This window comes from Aulonocara stuartgranti (genome assembly GCF_965226115.1).
Source record: "Aulonocara stuartgranti genome assembly, chromosome: 11".
Classification (NCBI taxonomy): domain Eukaryota; kingdom Metazoa; phylum Chordata; class Actinopteri; order Cichliformes; family Cichlidae; genus Aulonocara; species Aulonocara stuartgranti.
Window position 1 is genome coordinate 932,071 of NC_138947.1, and position 15,883 is coordinate 947,953.

The following is a 15,883-nucleotide window of genomic DNA, read 5'->3' on the forward strand; positions in this document are numbered from 1 at the left end:
ATAATGGCTCTCTCACTCACTCACTCTCACATATAGAGATCGACAGACCACGTGACTTTCGTCCATTGCATTGTGGGTATGAGTGGCAACAAAATCAAAACCCTGCATCAAGCGCTAGTATTTCCAGCACCAGTAATCATTAATTCTTCAGTTTTAATCCCTACTTGCATTTTATTTGCCCCAAAAATAGTTCTGTACAAAATGACGGAGAACTCTGCAGCTCCGTACGAAGACAGACGTGACGAAAAGGCAACATAAAGTAGGAGGAACAAATCAAAGGGATGGAAGGGTCAGACCCGCACGAGCACAGAGTGGAGTAAGGATGTCAGCCTGCTGCCCAACTGTCATCACGCACATATTTATTATTATATGGTCCTAAGTGTGAGTGCACACACTCACAACATGTTTAGTAACTTCAGATCCTGCAACAAGCCCAGGTCCAGTTTACTTTGGTGATTTGGACGATTCCATCTCACAGCATTATTGTTTCATTCTATTATAGAATCTTACAAGATACTCCATCCTGCTTTACTAGCTGCTTCGGTGAAAAACAAATCAACAATGCAAAAAACCCAAAAAGAAAACAACATACTGGAAAACAGTTATTCATCACTTGCTTCAGTACAACCCTTCGACACATATATGCAGACGTTTCATGGCTGTTTCGATCTCGCTCTCTCTCGTCACCGATCAGATCTGGCTGTGGTAGCAGCTTTAAACTCGGTCTGACCCAGGCTGATGGAGGGGCCCAGTCTGGATCACATCCCAGCATTTTGTAGGCTGGTTTTCCTACAAAACACAACAAACATTAGCCTGCAAAGCCACCGTGAACAAAGCAGCATAGCAACGAATTCAATTCAAATTAAGACTTATTTGTAACCTACATCAACAATTATGATAAATGACAGCAGACTGACCTCTGTGGGAATGCTTGGAGCAGGCTAACCTGTGAGCTGGAGTGCTCTGGGACGTTATATTTGCTCTTTGAATGGCTGCAATCCAGGCCATCCGTCGGCTCTTTGTTACCTCGGAAACGTGGCTTAAACAATTTCTCTTCCACGACATAATCCGATAACAACCGATCTCTTTACCCGTCGGCTTCCTGTGGCTGTCATGCGACCGGCTATTGCAGTTAATAATACAACAGCTTCTTGACATTTTTGTGTTTCTTTTTATCGCTGTGTGACTGTTTTCACGTGAAAGCCTGCGCGCGCTAGTACCGCTTGCCACTCGTTCCCAGAATCCTTTGCGGTTTTACCCCTGAATGACGTCACATTTTCAATCAGTTACCCAAACATCCGACAAACAGGGTATTAAAGAGATTTCCTTTAAGTGATTCATAAGTTTTACCCTACCAAACAATATTTGTCCAAATTTATGGCTGAAATAAATGTAAATTGTACCTTCTGTCAAGAGCAACCTGAAACAGTTTCTCATCTGTTTTGGTCATGTGAGTAAATTTACATGTAAATTCTGGAAGGATTTCCACAAGTTTATTACTGACTCTGTTCTCCCTAATCTTCAACTGTACTATAAGGATGTTATCTTTGGCTATTATACTTTTAAAGACAAGGACAATGATGCTTTCTTCTTTATAAATTTGGTTTTATTTTTGGCAAAATTTCATATACACAAAAGCAAAGTCCTCGGCAGAAAGCCTGAACTTCTTGTATTAAAATGGAACTTGCACAATATATAAGGACAATCTCCTCATCAAAAAACACGAAGGCTCTCAAGACTGTTAACATCTGTAACCGATTGAAACTGCTAACTTGATTTTGGCTCTTGCAAATTTCTGTTTATTTATGTTCCCCTTAATTTATTTTATTTTTTGTACTCACTTTTGTCTCACTGTCCTTGTCCCTCTCTCTGTTCCTCATTGTACTACCACAATGTCACCTTTTATGTGATTCCTGTTTTACTTGACTGTATGTCTATAATGTGATAAATAAAGTTTTTAAAAAAATCCGACAAACAGGGTCTGGGATATGTTTTGGTGGAGGTCATGACCTGGCTCAATGATTTAGGAAATGTCTGATTGAAAGCAACACTTTATTGCTCACCTTTTCATCATTTATAAATAAACATAATTATAAGAAGACTCTCAGGTAACCTCACAGGTATGTTTGGACTGTGGGAGGAACCCACAGGAACAGGCAGAACACGGAAACTCCGCACAGACAGAGCCAGCCGGATTCAAACCCCGGACCTTGGACCCGGACCCCGGATCTCTGTGAGTAACGCGCTGCTCCACCGCGCAGACCTGTCAGTGAGCCGACACGGATAATTGAATCGACAGAGAGCCTCACACGCTGCTATACGATCTTTGGAACTACCGCGGTTAGTGCTTAAGGATGCTTCCGGTTCCGCTGTAACCCGGAAACACAATAACAGCTGGAAACAGCGGATCGATTAGCTGAGCGAGTCCGGCTGGTTTGTTGTTTATCCTCGGTTATCTGAGCACGGTGGGTCGGTACTGCGGTGGCAGGAGGAGAGCCGACATGAAGACCCGGATTGGCGGATCAGCCTGAAGCCTGTTCCCGTTAGCAGCCTTTAGCATTAGTGCTACGGCTAGCGCTGCTAGCACGCTGAAGCTAATAGCAGCAGTAGCTGTGGTCCAGTGAGAGCGAACGGCTGCAGGTTTGTCTGCTTTTTACCGTGTACTTCCCTCAGAGAGATGCTAACTGTTAGCCTCCGAGTGTTTTAGTGTGTTTGTGGTCTCACAGCCGGTTTCACTCCGAGCTCTGGAAGCTGATGTTCCTCTGGGTCAGGCCGGTGTCCCAGCTTAACTTGTTGGATCCGTTTACATCTTCCAGATTAAAGATCTCCAGCTCGTGCAAATGCATACACGCATTATTTCCAGACTACAGCGAAATTATTTGTAATTAAAAACAGAGATTAGAAAGTCTAACGCCTGCTCTCGTGTCTCTGTGTTTCTGTAACGTAAATAACGAGCGGACATTTTCCTCACACACCACCGATCAGCTCCACGGACACTCCAGTTTACACGCCTGTTCGCCCGTCGGCGGTTTAATACCTGCCCACGTTACCTAGCGATGTCACAGTTTAACGTGGGCAGATACGTGTCGTCCTCACAACAATCTGTAGGAAATGAGCAGATGTAGCTCGTGTTTCTACCGTCATGGTTTAAAGATGGCAAACAGAGGAGGGAGGATGGACGCCGAGCAGCAGAGCCCGAGACTCCTGCACAGAGACATTAAACACCACAGCAGCACAATGAAACCCAACATCACACCGACAGCTGACGTCTGATATATTTACATGGAAAACTACAGATTGACAGCCTGTTTGACCCTGACCACACCCTCCAAATAAAACCTACAAGAACTAAAAATATTTGCAGGCACATACTCGAGGGTCAAACACATTTTTCATTCTCAAACCTTCTATTCAGTAAGGCAGCAGAGACTCTCCCCCTAAGCAGCTTCTGGATCAGTCACGTTTCATGCAAAGCTCGTCCCCAAAGGCTGATATGGAGCAGGAGGCCAACGAAAGAAACCCGGAAAACACGACATAGCCGAGCTGGGCCCTGAAGTAAAGACATGTCCACACAGGCGCTCTGTGATCTTCAGAACTCCAGAATTCAAAGTCCTGCTCCTCACATACAAGGTCTTAAATAATCAGGCCCCATCTTATCTTAATGACCTTGTAGTACCATATCACCCTATTAGAGCACTTCGCTCTCGCTCTGCAGGCCTACTTGTTGTTCCTAGAGTATTTAAAAGTAGAATGGGAGGCAGAGCCTTCAGTTTTCAGGCCCCTCTTCTGTGGAACCAGCTTCCAGTTTGGATTCAGGAGACAGACACTATCTCTACTTTCAAGATTAGGCTTCAAACTTTCCTTTTTGCTAAAGCATATAGTTAGGGCTGGACCAGGTGGCCCTGAATCCTCCCTTAGTTATGCTGCAATAGACGTAGGCTGCTGGGGGATTCCCATGATGCACTGGGTGTTTCTTCTTCACTCACTATGTGCGTGTACACCTCTCCTTCTGTTTGTCTTTCTGCAGCGCAGCTTCGAGGCACGATGGGGAACCAGCTAGCGGGCATCGCCCCCTCTCAGATCCTGTCCGTGGACAGCTACTTCTCCGACATCGTCGATCACGAGTACGATAAGAGCCTGGGCAGCACGCGCTTCTTCAAGGTGGCCCGGGCCAAACATCGCGAGGGCCTGGTGGTGGTGAAGGTCTTCGCCATCCAGGACCCGTCGCTGCCGCTGACGAGCCACAAGCAGGAGCTGGAGGAGCTGAAGATTCGCCTGCACTCCTGCCAGAACTGCCTGCCTTTCCAGAAAACCTCTCTCACCGAGAAGGCCGCCATCTTGTTCCGCCAGTACGTTCGGGACAACCTGTACGACCGCATCAGCACGCGGCCGTTCCTTAACAACGTGGAGAAGCGCTGGCTCGCCTTCCAGATCCTCAACGCCGTCGACCAGGCTCATAAGGCTGGCGTGCGTCACGGGGACATCAAGACAGAGAACGTGATGGTGACCAGCTGGAACTGGGTGCTGCTCACCGACTTTGCCAGCTTCAAGCCCACCTACCTGCCCGAAGACAACCCCGCCGACTTCAACTACTTCTTCGACACGTCTAGGAGGAGGACGTGCTACATCGCCCCCGAGAGGTTCGTAGATGGAAGCATGTTTACCACGGAGAGCGACCAGAACACGCCGCTGGTGGACCTGACCAACAACAACCAGAGGAGCCGAGGGGAGCTGAAGCAGGCCATGGACATCTTCTCTGCAGGTATGGAGGCGTTGCTGCAAGCTTCCATCACACTTCTGGTGATAATGTTTGTGTGCTTCTGCACTCAGAGGAACGCCAGACCTCATCTGTGTGTGTGTGTGTTTTCAGGCTGTGTGATCGCTGAGCTGTTCACAGAGGGCGTCCCGCTCTTCGATCTGTCCCAGCTGCTGGCGTATCGTAAAGGACACTTCCAGACGGAGCAGGTCCTCATGAAGATCGAGGACCGCAGCGTCAGAGAGCTGGTACTGATTTATGACCCGGCTGGTAATTCAGCACAGAGCAGCTGAAGATGAGCTGTTGTGACTTCAGGCTGACAAATGTTAGAGTCTCACTCTTTGATCAATCAGGTTATTCTGGACTTGCATTAAAAAACTCTGAGGTGCTGCCTTTTGTGGAATTTTCCACCAACAGGAAAAGTCTTTAAAACCTGGGCAGGTGAAAGAGCCAGGAATCTTTTTTCAATTGAACTTTATTTACACGGCGCGAAATCACAACAACAGTCGCCTCAAAGCGCTTTATATTGTAAGATAGACCCTACAATCCTACATACAGAGAAAAGCCCAACAATCACATGACCCCCTGTGAGCAGCACTTTGGAGACAGTGGGAAGGAAAAACTCCCTTTGAACAGGAAGAAACCTCCAACAGAACCAGGCTCAGGGTGTGTGTGTGTGTGTGTGTGTGTGTGTGTGTGTGTGTGTGTGTGTTGGAAGCAGGATGTGGTGCAGGTGTGTTATATTCTGAAATGTTTCGGTGTTATAATAAAAAGACGTTTGGCCAAAAACAAACAGGAAGTTACAAGAACCGCTCTTAAGGAAGGAAACGGCGTCTGAGCGCTGCGGCAAGTCCTGACAAAGTAAAAATAAATGTTTCATCAAATGGAAGCGTTTACTTCCCGGTCGAGCTGAGGTCGTGTGGAGCTCTTACTTGGTCTTACTTTGAAGGCGGCGAGTGCAGCGCCCACAGCGAGGTCTTTACCGGTGTGTGTGTGTGCTTCCTGTCAGGTGGCCCAGATGGTGCAGCGGGAGCCCGAGAAGCGGCTGACGGCAGAGGAGTATCTGAAGCAGCAGCGAGGCAAAGCGTTCCCGGACATCTTCTACACCTTCCTGCAGCCGTACATGGCGCAGTTCGCCAAAGAGACGTTCCAGTCGGCGGACGAGCGCGTGCTCATCATCCGCAAAGACCTCGACAACATCCTGCACAACCTGCACGGAGGTCACGCGTCTTTGAGGGTGAAACTTGGAGAGGGTGAAAGTCTGCTGCTGCCGAAACCTGACTGTTGTTGTTTGTTTCCCCTCAGGCTCCGCCTCCTCTTCGCCCCAGGATGGCAGCGATGGCGTGACGAGCTCCCGTGAGGAGCAGGGCCTCGTCGTGCTCGTCTCCGTCATCACTTCCTGCCTCCAGACGCTGCACTGCTGCGACTCCAAGCTCGCCGCGCTGGAGCTCGTCCTCCACCTGGCCCCCCGGCTCAGCGTGGACGTCCTGCTGGACCGCATCACGCCGTACCTGCTGCACTTCTGCAACGACCCCATGCCCCGCGTGCGCGCCCAGGCCGTGCGGACGCTGGCCAAGGTTCTGGCGCTGGTGAAGGAGGTCCCGAGGAACGATGTGAACATCTACCCCGAGTACATCCTGCCGGGCATTGCCCATCTCGCCCAGGACGACGCTACCATCGTCAGGCTGGCGTACGCAGGTCAGTGACTCAGAAACGCCGCAGACGCACGCCGCGCAGGTTTAGATCGTTGACACCTTCTTTGTCCTCTCAGAAAACATCGCCCACCTGGCCGAGAGCGCGCTGCGCTTCCTGGAGCTGGTCCAGGAAAACAACGTGAACACGGAGCAGGACCTGAGCAGCGAGGACGCGGAGGAAGCGCTCCACCCCAACGAAAACTACGACTCAGGTATGCCCCGCCCTCGGTGCTGTTTATAAATGCGTCGCTGTGCGTCCATGTGACGAGCTCGCTGTATGTGTGCTGTGCAGAGCTGCAAGCGCTGCACGAGATGGTGCAGCAGAAGGTGGTGACGCTGCTCAGCGACTCGGAGAACATCGTCAAGCAGTCGCTGATGGAGAACGGCATCACGTGCCTGTGCGTCTTCTTCGGCCGGCAGAAAGCCAATGACGTCCTGCTGTCCCACATGATCACCTTCCTCAACGACAAGAACGACTGGCACCTGCGGGGCGCCTTCTTCGACAGCATCGTGGGTAAGCGCGCCAAACTTAACAGCAGCGCCCTCTGTGGTCAGAAGCGGGAACTGCAGCTGGTGTGCTGTGAGGTTAGCTACCAGCAGCAGCTAAAGACGAGTATAGTTCTCTTCCATCACAGTTTACAGGCTTTAGAGGCCAGTGTTTGGAGGCTGGAGTGAAGCAGACGTAGAAGCTCCTCAGTCTCGACGCCACAAACATCTTCTGGCTGGAAGAGTAATATTCTCAGCCGCTGAGACAGATCGTTTAGGATACCTGTGCGCGTTTCTGCTTCTCTGCCTCGTTGAACTGATGTAGACTCGGTGACATCGCCATAGAAGTCCAATCAGTTTTTCAATTCTGAGGAGTCAAAAGCTTCAAGTTCTCCGGAAAAACACAAACAAACAAACAAAGGAGAGCATAAACATTAACTCATGATCCGAGGTCATAAAGACATCTTTGAATGTAAATGTAAGGACGTGGAAGAGAAGGTGATGCTAAAGAGGGCGGGGCAAACAACTAACAGGGGGAGGAAGTGAAACTGATGAATACAAAATAAAGCAGGAAATAAGAAACGCTCTCTCTCCCTGTGTGTGCCTGCAGGCGTGGCGGCGTACGTCGGCTGGCAGAGTTCGTCCATCCTGAAGCCGCTGCTGCAGCAGGGTCTGAGCGACACTGAGGAGTTCGTCATCTACAAAGCCCTGAACGCGCTCACCTGCATGTGCCAGCTGGGTCTGCTGCAGAAACCGCACCTCTACGAGTTCGTCGGCGACATCGGTAAGCGAGTCTCAGGAGCTGTTTCCCTCCAGCGGCTTTCGTGTGTTTTAGCCGTGGACGTGATGTCACTAACCCGGTCTGTCTCCTTCCGCCTGCCATAGCTCCGTTCCTGTGTCACCCCAACCTGTGGATCCGTTACGGCGCCGTGGGCTTCATCACCGTAGTCGCACAGCACCTCAACGTCGCCGACGTCTACTGCAAGCTGATGCCCCACCTCAACCCCTTCATCACCCAGCCCATCATCCAGGTGAGTCCGCGCCACCGTCGTCACGCTCGCGCCTCCTGCGTCGTCCTCACTTCATCCGTCTTCATCTCCCCGCAGATCGATAAGGAGCTTGTTCTGCTCAGTGTCCTGAAGGAGCCCGTGAGTCGCTCCATCTTCGACTACGCCCTGCGCTCCAAAGACATCGCCACGCTCTTCAGACACCTGCTGCTGCGCCAGAAGAAGCGCGCGGGCACCATCCCAGAATGCCCCACGCCCGATGACCCGGCCATCGCCCAGCTCCTCAAGAAGCTGCTCTCACAGGTGAGAACACGTTTTATGGGCTCCGCCTCACTGCTGCCTCTGCTGGATGCTACAGGAACTGCAGGCTGTGCTTGCTGCGCCATGATGTTTCTCTGCAGCAATGCTGGCTGCAGTCACAAGGGGGCAGCAACACACAGCTTTTAGCCTGTTGTTTACACACACACAAATCTGCACTCACATTTTAATTGCATGCTTTTAGTCACTTTATACAATCTATCACGAGCATGCTCAGTGAGAGGCCAGCACGAGATCTGACAGGTTAATGAATTAAACACATTTAGCAACAAGAAAACGACGAGCAGCGTTTAGCCTCCTGCACGGCTCCGCCCTCGCTCAGCTTCATGCATGAAACCTGCACGTTCTTCACTGACATGAGGCCGAGGCTTTTCATGTCGTGGTTTCTCTGAAGATAAAGGATTTGTTTGTCCAGCTGATTTGAAAGCTAAATTCTTCTGCGGCTGTCGGTGTTTGTTCCTGACTGAATGTGGTCGACCTTCTCGACACAGTTAAACACATTTCGCCTCTGATCAGTTCCTGTTACTGGAAAGGAGGAAACAGAGATGATGATTAATCATGTGGACGGCAGAAGTTCAAACTGAGGAATCCAGAGGTTTATCACCTCGTCAGTGTGAGGAGTGTAGATAAGGATAAGTCTGCTGAGTCTCAGAGCGCCTCCTGCGTGATCATGATCAGTTCCTCTGGCGTCCAGCAGAGGCAGCAGCGACTCAGTCCCCATAGACTCCCGTGTTAAAATGAACACGCTTACAGCCTGACTGATCGTTTCCACCTTCATAATAAGTGAATGAGCCTTTCTGCTCACAGCAGAGACGAGTGGAGGGAGACGATGTGCTTTAACTCCTCCCACCTCATTTTATTCACACGACTTGTTGACAGCAAATGATCACCGCCGTGCGGACTCTGTTCTCAGGGCATGACCGAGGCCGAGGAGGACAAGCTGCTGGCGCTCAAAGACTTCATGCTGAAATCCAACAAGGCCAAAGCCAACATGGGCGAGCAGAGCCACGCGGGGGAGGCGGGCCAGACCGGCGTCATCGACCTGGCCACGCTCGGCATCACCGGCCGCCAAGTGGACCTGATCAAACCCAAAGCCGAGGGCGAGGACAAGCGAGGTAACCCACATCCCATCCACACAGCGAGTTTCACATACACATATGAAAGTTGGTACACAGTTGTAACGTGCTAACGTGGACCAAAAAATCCACCGGACCCACGTCCCAAACCTGCAGGAAGTCGGCCATTTTTAATTAAAAATGCCCTTCTGGTGCGGATTCGACCATTTCCAGGTGTCACACTTTTGCAGACTCCTCCTCGGGATTTATTGGATCAACTTGGTATGGGGTCACTCTACACTGCACGCCTGGGCCATGTTAAATCGAGGAGCTTTAGAGTTTTCGTCGTGGAGCGTGTCCGCGGCACCACAGCCAATGTTCGACACTGTGAGGCTTCGCTGTGGTTAAGCTGAGTCGGTCTTAGGTAGGGCTGGGTATCGAAGAATCCATTCTGATCCACAAGGTCCTGATTCGATTTGAATCGGGGACATTTTGCCTCAGACAGCCAAAAATGTTATAACTCTGATCGTTTATCAGCACGTATCCATGTATAAGACAAAGCTGACGCTGTGAGGCTCCATCAGAGGTGTGAGCATCACCGCAGACGTCTTTGTGTCAAAGTAACTGAGGATAAAACATGAAGCAGGTTCTCCTGTTCTGGCTTTTTATAGCAGAGAAGCTTCAAACTCTTCTGCAGTCGATCAAAGACTGAAGCAACCTGATGCTGCTGAAGTGAAGCAGAGTCACAGAGGTTCGATCACAGCTGAGCAATCACTGAAGTCTAAATGTCTTCAGTCTGAACAGAGGTGAGGCTTTCTGCTCGGAAGGCAGTTAAATGTAAAAAACCAGCAGCTGACAGGCTGTAAACAGCTGTAGACTTGTGTGTAATAAACAAGCGAAAAATGCAGAAAACAGAGATTCAGACGGGAAACTGTTGCTGAGAGAGAGAGAGAGAGAGCTGTGCATGAAGTGTGATTTTATCCTGGTGGAAGCAAAACAGCAAAAGTCAGAGTGAGTCCATGACGATGTTTATGTGAAGCGTAGTTTGGATCTTCTTTTGCTGCTGGTTCGGTCAATAATGTTTGGAGAGACATCAAACTAACAGCTTCAGAATCGGCGCAAAAAGGGTGTAAACACAAAGCTCGACCCGCCGACACATTGGAATCAGCGAGCTGTCGGCTTTCAGCCCCGACCGTGTCCGTGCCGTCGGGTGAGAAAGGCGACGTCTCACTGATTCTGATGCGTCGGCGCTGTGTGTTTACGTCTTTGTGCAGAAGCCTGTTCCTGCTCTCATTCACTGTTTTGGTGGTTGTTGAAAATTTGTGAGATTGAACTTGAGATTCTGGCGTTTCGGGCAAAATAAATTTATATTTAAAAATCTATTCAGGATTTTAATGAATCGATATCACGTTATCCAAGCCAGAATCGATTTTAATCAGAACATCGATATTCAAAACCCAGCCCTGGTCTTAGAGGCGGGTAAGCTCCTCCCACAATTTTTACAGTTTCACAGCTGAGTGACATGAAACTGAACTGAACTTCAGTGTTGTTGTTTTGTTTGTGCTTCATTGCACTTTCCTGTTCCTGCAGCTGGTCTGCTGATCAGGCCGTAAACACGACCCACTGCTGCCTCTGCTGGACGTTAGGGGAACTGCAGGGTTTCAGCTCTGATGCTTATTGTTTTGTCGAGTGTTTCCATGTGTCTGTTGTGATGTCTCTTGTGGGGTATGTAAAAGGTCCCGCTGCTTTGAAACAATCCTGTTCCAGATGTTTTTGTGTAATTCCGCCACAGTAATCGGCTCCATCTGCAGCCACACATGTGAGAGCAGCAGATTGTTGAAGAAAGACGCTCTCTGGTCTGTCTCATTAATCACTTTGGCTTTGTGATCAGAGAGCGGCCGACAGATTCACTGCATCTAATCAAAGCCCTCCAAAATAAAAGTATCTCATCTCGACGAGCACATGAAGAATTATTCGAACTTCATGTGCTCGTCACACTTTCTTTGTGTGACATTTGTTTCGCCTTCTCCTCGGATTTAGTTTCACCGATTGTGGAAGCTGCTTCATCTGAGCTCGTGGTTAACGTCCTGTTTGCATGTCTGTCCCACAGCCAGGAAGCACACCAAGCAGGACTCCACCATGAACGAGGAGTGGAAGAGCATGTTTGGATCTCAGGAGCCGCCCTCCAGCCAGCCCGCCACGGTAACGCCACCCGACATTCGTACGCTGCTGTGCCAGGTCCCATTTAGTCTGAGAGCAGATGTGCACGACTATTCTCAGAGTTTAGAGGCTGCAGGTACAGAGGGGCGGGTCTAAAAGCATCAGGGACATTTGTAGTTTGACTGCTCACCAGACAACACTCAAAACAATGCATTGTGGGTAAACTTTCTGGGTTCTTCATCACACCTGCAGCTGTGTCGTCATCATATTCTAACGTAATTGTGTGTCAGTGCTGTGGAGGAGGAACCATCGTTAGATTTCATCTTCAGTGGGAGGAAACCTGCTCGACTAAGGTTTCACGCCTTCCTTTCGCGCGCCCCGGGGCATGATGGGAGATAATTCTGTGGTTCTGGTTCCTTTCAGTCGCTAAACTTGGGTTTGGGTCCTGTTCGCAGGCCGCCGACGGGCCGGGGAGTCAGATCAGGAAGAGCACCGCGGCTCTGGCGGTGCCCGTGCTGCAGTCGGTGGCAAGCGGCCCCGCCTATCAGCGACGCCTCAACACGTGCAAGGCCGAGCTTCAGCAGCTGGTGCAGCAGAAGAGGGAGCAGTGCAGTGCCGAGCGCATGGCCAAGCAGATGATGGAGAGCGCTGAGTGGGAGAGCCGACCTCCTCCTCCAGGTAAGCGCCACCGCACTCGCAGCGGACCTCGGGCGGGGCGCAGACGAGCTCACACCTCACACAGCTGTGACTGTTTCAGGGTGGCATCCGAAAGGCCTGCTGGTCGCCCACCTGCACGAACACAAAGCTGCTGTGAACCGCATCCGAGTCTCCGACGAGCACTCCATCTTCGCCACGGCTTCCAACGACGGTACTGTCAAAGTGTGGGACAGCCAGAAGATGGAGGGAAAGACCACGACCACCAGGTGAGGCCCTCAGGTGTGCCTGCCCCGCATGCAGAAGCGGCGCCGCGGAGTCACTCACCCTCACCGTGTCTCCGCAGGTCTGTGTTGACGTACTCTCGCATCGGCGGCCACGTGAAGACGCTGACCTTCTGTCAGGGCTCGCACTATTTAGCCGTGGCCTCGGATAATGGATCCATCCAGCTGCTCGCCGTCGAAGCCAACAAACCGCCAAAATCCCCCAAAGTGCAGCCGTTCCAGAGCAGGTAACAGAAACCCGACGACACAGTTCAAGATAGCCGTGTTTGAGATGAGCACCAGGATATCTGACAGGAAGTCGGTCTGTGCTCTTTCAGGTCTCTGGACCTGCAGGAGGACGGCTGCACGGTCGACATCCACCACTTCAACTCCGGCGCCCAGTCGGTGCTGGCGTACGCCACCGTCAATGGCTCGCTGGTCGGCTGGGACCTCCGCTCCAACTCCAACGCCTGGACGCTGCGCCACGACCTCCGCCTCGGACTCATCACGTCCTTTGCCGTGGACATGCACCAGTGCTGGCTCTGCCTCGGTCCGTGTGTCCTCACATGAAATCTGTTTGTGGTGGCGGCAAAACGGTTTTAACAAAGACGTGCGTCCAGGTGTCGCACGAAACATTCACGTCTCTGTGTTTCCTGCAGGTACGAGCAGCGGCACCATGGCCTGCTGGGATATGCGGTTCCAGCTGCCCATCTCAAACCACTCCCACCCTGCCCGAGCACGAATCAGACGGCTGCTGATGCACCCGCTCTACCAGTCGTCTGTCATCGCAGGTCAGCTGAGTCGCCTCAGAGTTCGTTTCTGTTAAAGTCTCCACAGAGTCATAAGTGTGTGTGTGTGTGTGTGTCTGCAGCTGTGCAGGGGAACAATGAGGTGTCCATGTGGGACATGGAGACCGGAGACCGCAAATTCACCCTGTGGGCGAGCTCGGCACCCCCACTCTCTGAGATGCAGGTGAGTGAGTGTGTGTGTGTGTGTGTGTGTGTGTGTGTGTGTGTGTGTGTGTGTGTGCGCGTGTGTGTGTAAGTCACTGAGGTGTGTGTTTGTGTGTCTGCAGCCGTCCCCACACAGCATTAACGGGATCTACTGCAGTCCTGCTGACGGGAACCCTCTGCTGCTCACAGCCGGCTCTGACATGAGGATCAGGTGTGACCCACAGAGAAACATCCACACAAACACTCCACCTCACAGTTCTCTGCATCGTTAGCTCACAGGTGGAGTCCACGGATCGCTGACGTCGCCGAGCGAGCGGTGCCCAGCTCACACAGACTGGTTGGCTGAGGTTAGCTCGCTGTAGCTGGTAGCACATCGTTCACCTGTGTTAGCAGGAAAGCTAACATTAGCTAAGATTAGCCAGACTCACTCAGTGAAGCTCAACAGGAAGTTCTGGTTCTGGCTGGGTTGTATTTCACCCTCCACAGTTACAAAGCTCCGTCCTGGCAGGAAGTCGTAGTCATGGAGAGATGATGTCGTAGCTGTGCAGCTGACACCGCTGGGTCATCGGGTCAGCTGACGCTCAGGTGTAAGCGCCGCTCTGTGGCCCACAGAACATCAAACATGGCAGCAGGACGAGCTCGCGGCTCTGTTCGTTTAACAGTTTCTCTGAGCGACCGTTGACCTCTGCTGACCTCCATTCAGGTTCTGGGACCTGGCGTATCCGGAAAGGTCGTACATTGTGGCGGGCGGAGCCAACGACTCGCTGCACTGCCCGTCTGTCCTCTACAGCCGCAAGATCATCGAAGGGACCGAGGTCGTACAGGTATGCACATGCACGCACGCACATGCACGCACGCACACACTCTTCCTGCTTTCACCTTTGAACACTGCCGTCTCTGCAGGAGATCCACAGCAAACAGAAAAGCGGCGTGGTGGAGGACTCGCCCCGCCGCGGCCCGGAGTCCCTCCCCTTAGGTCACCACGACATCATCACGGACATCGCCACCTTCCAGACCACGCAGGGCTTCATTGTCACCTCGTCCAGAGACGGCATCGTCAAAGTCTGGAAATGAGGGCCCCCGATGACATCACAGCACACGCACGCAGGGAGGCGTGTGTTTATGGACACACGCTCCTGTTCCCCATGAACACGGTTACATCATCATCACGAGACGTGGTTCAAACAGGAAGTGAAATGCTCTGCTGTAGACTCTGAGCCCTGACGACTAGTTTGTGCTTTTCATGTCCGTCAGTGTCAGGTGACAGGAAGTGCAGGTGTGCAGCTGATCTCGCTCCTGCCGGATGAACACGCCATTTTTCACTCTGAAGTCTTGTTGCCTGGATACGAAGGAAACCTGATTTTTAGAACCACAATTGATAGCTGCGCTGATGATTTAGGGAAGTAAATCTGTTGAGTTGCATTATGGGACATGTAGTCTTGTTTTGATTCATCTTTAGTTCAGTTTTCCATGTGCAGGTGTAATTCAGCTTCTTTAAATCGGAGCGTCAGCGACGCCTCCAGCTGAGCTCCACGTTGTTCCTGCAGAGCCCACCAGGGGTCCCCATCCACAACTTGGGAACTGCTGTTGAGCCCGTGTGACGTTCTTCTGGCTTCATTTGAAAGTGCTTTATTAACAAAAGGACTGCGTACATCAGGAGCACAGATTAGTCACCTGAGGTAAACTTCCTGTCTCGTTGTGATGATTCACCTGAACGCTGCTCAGAAGCATCGAACACTGTCAGAGCTCCACAAACCAGCAGAATCTGTGTGTGTGAAAATAAAACCATGTATGAAACGATGCTTTACGGTCTGAAGCAAACTGAGTGAGACCTGAGAACTCTGTGTGCACGTGCACCTGTCCAGACGTCTTTGTGGGGACCAAAGTGCCACATCGAAGGTGTTATTTAGACTCACAGTGTGGTTTTAGTGTCAGGCTTATAGTTAGGCTCAGGGTTAGAAGCATTATGTCAATTACATGTCCCGACTAAGATATGAAGACGAGAATCTGTGTGTTGGTCCTGCATAGGTGCATTTAGACGTCTTTCTTCATTTTTTTACAGTTTTAAATAAAGTTTCTCTCTCGCGCACACACACAGACACACAGACACACACACACACAGACACACAGACGCACACAGACGCACGCACACACACACGCACAGACACACACACAGACACACACACACACAGACACACACACACACACACAGACACACACACACACACACACAGACACACACACACACAGACGCACACAGACACACACACACACACACACACACAGACGCACACAGACGCACGCACACACACACGCACAGACACACGCACAGACACACACACAGACACACACACACACACAGACACACACACACACACACACACAGACGCACGCACACACACACACACAGACACACACACAGACGCACAGACACACACACACACACACAGACGCGCACACACACACAGACACACAGACACACACACACACACACAGACGCGCACACACACACACACACACACACACACACAGACCAC

The 15,883-nt window shown here is 51.2% G+C and overlaps 1 protein-coding gene across 1 annotated transcript; it reads left to right on the forward strand.

Moving 5' to 3' along the window:
* Nucleotides 1-2,525: 2,525 nt before the first annotated feature.
* Nucleotides 2,526-15,147, forward strand: pik3r4 (phosphoinositide-3-kinase, regulatory subunit 4). Its single transcript, XM_082551087.1, has 21 exons — nt 2,526-2,640; nt 4,028-4,762; nt 4,871-5,004; nt 5,766-5,976; nt 6,062-6,454; nt 6,528-6,662; nt 6,743-6,964; nt 7,547-7,720; nt 7,822-7,967; nt 8,043-8,246; nt 9,175-9,376; nt 11,427-11,518; nt 11,932-12,154; nt 12,234-12,399; nt 12,477-12,641; nt 12,732-12,943; nt 13,053-13,184; nt 13,265-13,365; nt 13,469-13,557; nt 14,050-14,170; nt 14,250-15,147. Exons 2-21 carry the CDS (start codon nt 4,045-4,047, stop codon nt 14,418-14,420), a joined length of 4,011 nt encoding a protein of 1,336 aa, XP_082407213.1. The 5' UTR covers nt 2,526-2,640; nt 4,028-4,044; the 3' UTR covers nt 14,421-15,147.
* The last annotated feature ends 736 nt before the right edge of the window (nt 15,148-15,883 follow it).

Bases quoted from the DNA above. Each gene is read 5' to 3' on its own strand.
- pik3r4 (XM_082551087.1), top strand. From the start codon at position 4,045: ATGGGGAACCAGCTAGCGGGCATCGCCCCCTCTCAGATCCTGTCCGTG. The intron at 12,155-12,233 runs GTAAGCGCCACC...TGACTGTTTCAG, and splicing joins GAGCCGACCTCCTCCTCCAG to GGTGGCATCCGAAAGGCCTG. The intron at 13,185-13,264 runs GTCAGCTGAGTC...GTGTGTCTGCAG, and splicing joins CCAGTCGTCTGTCATCGCAG to CTGTGCAGGGGAACAATGAG.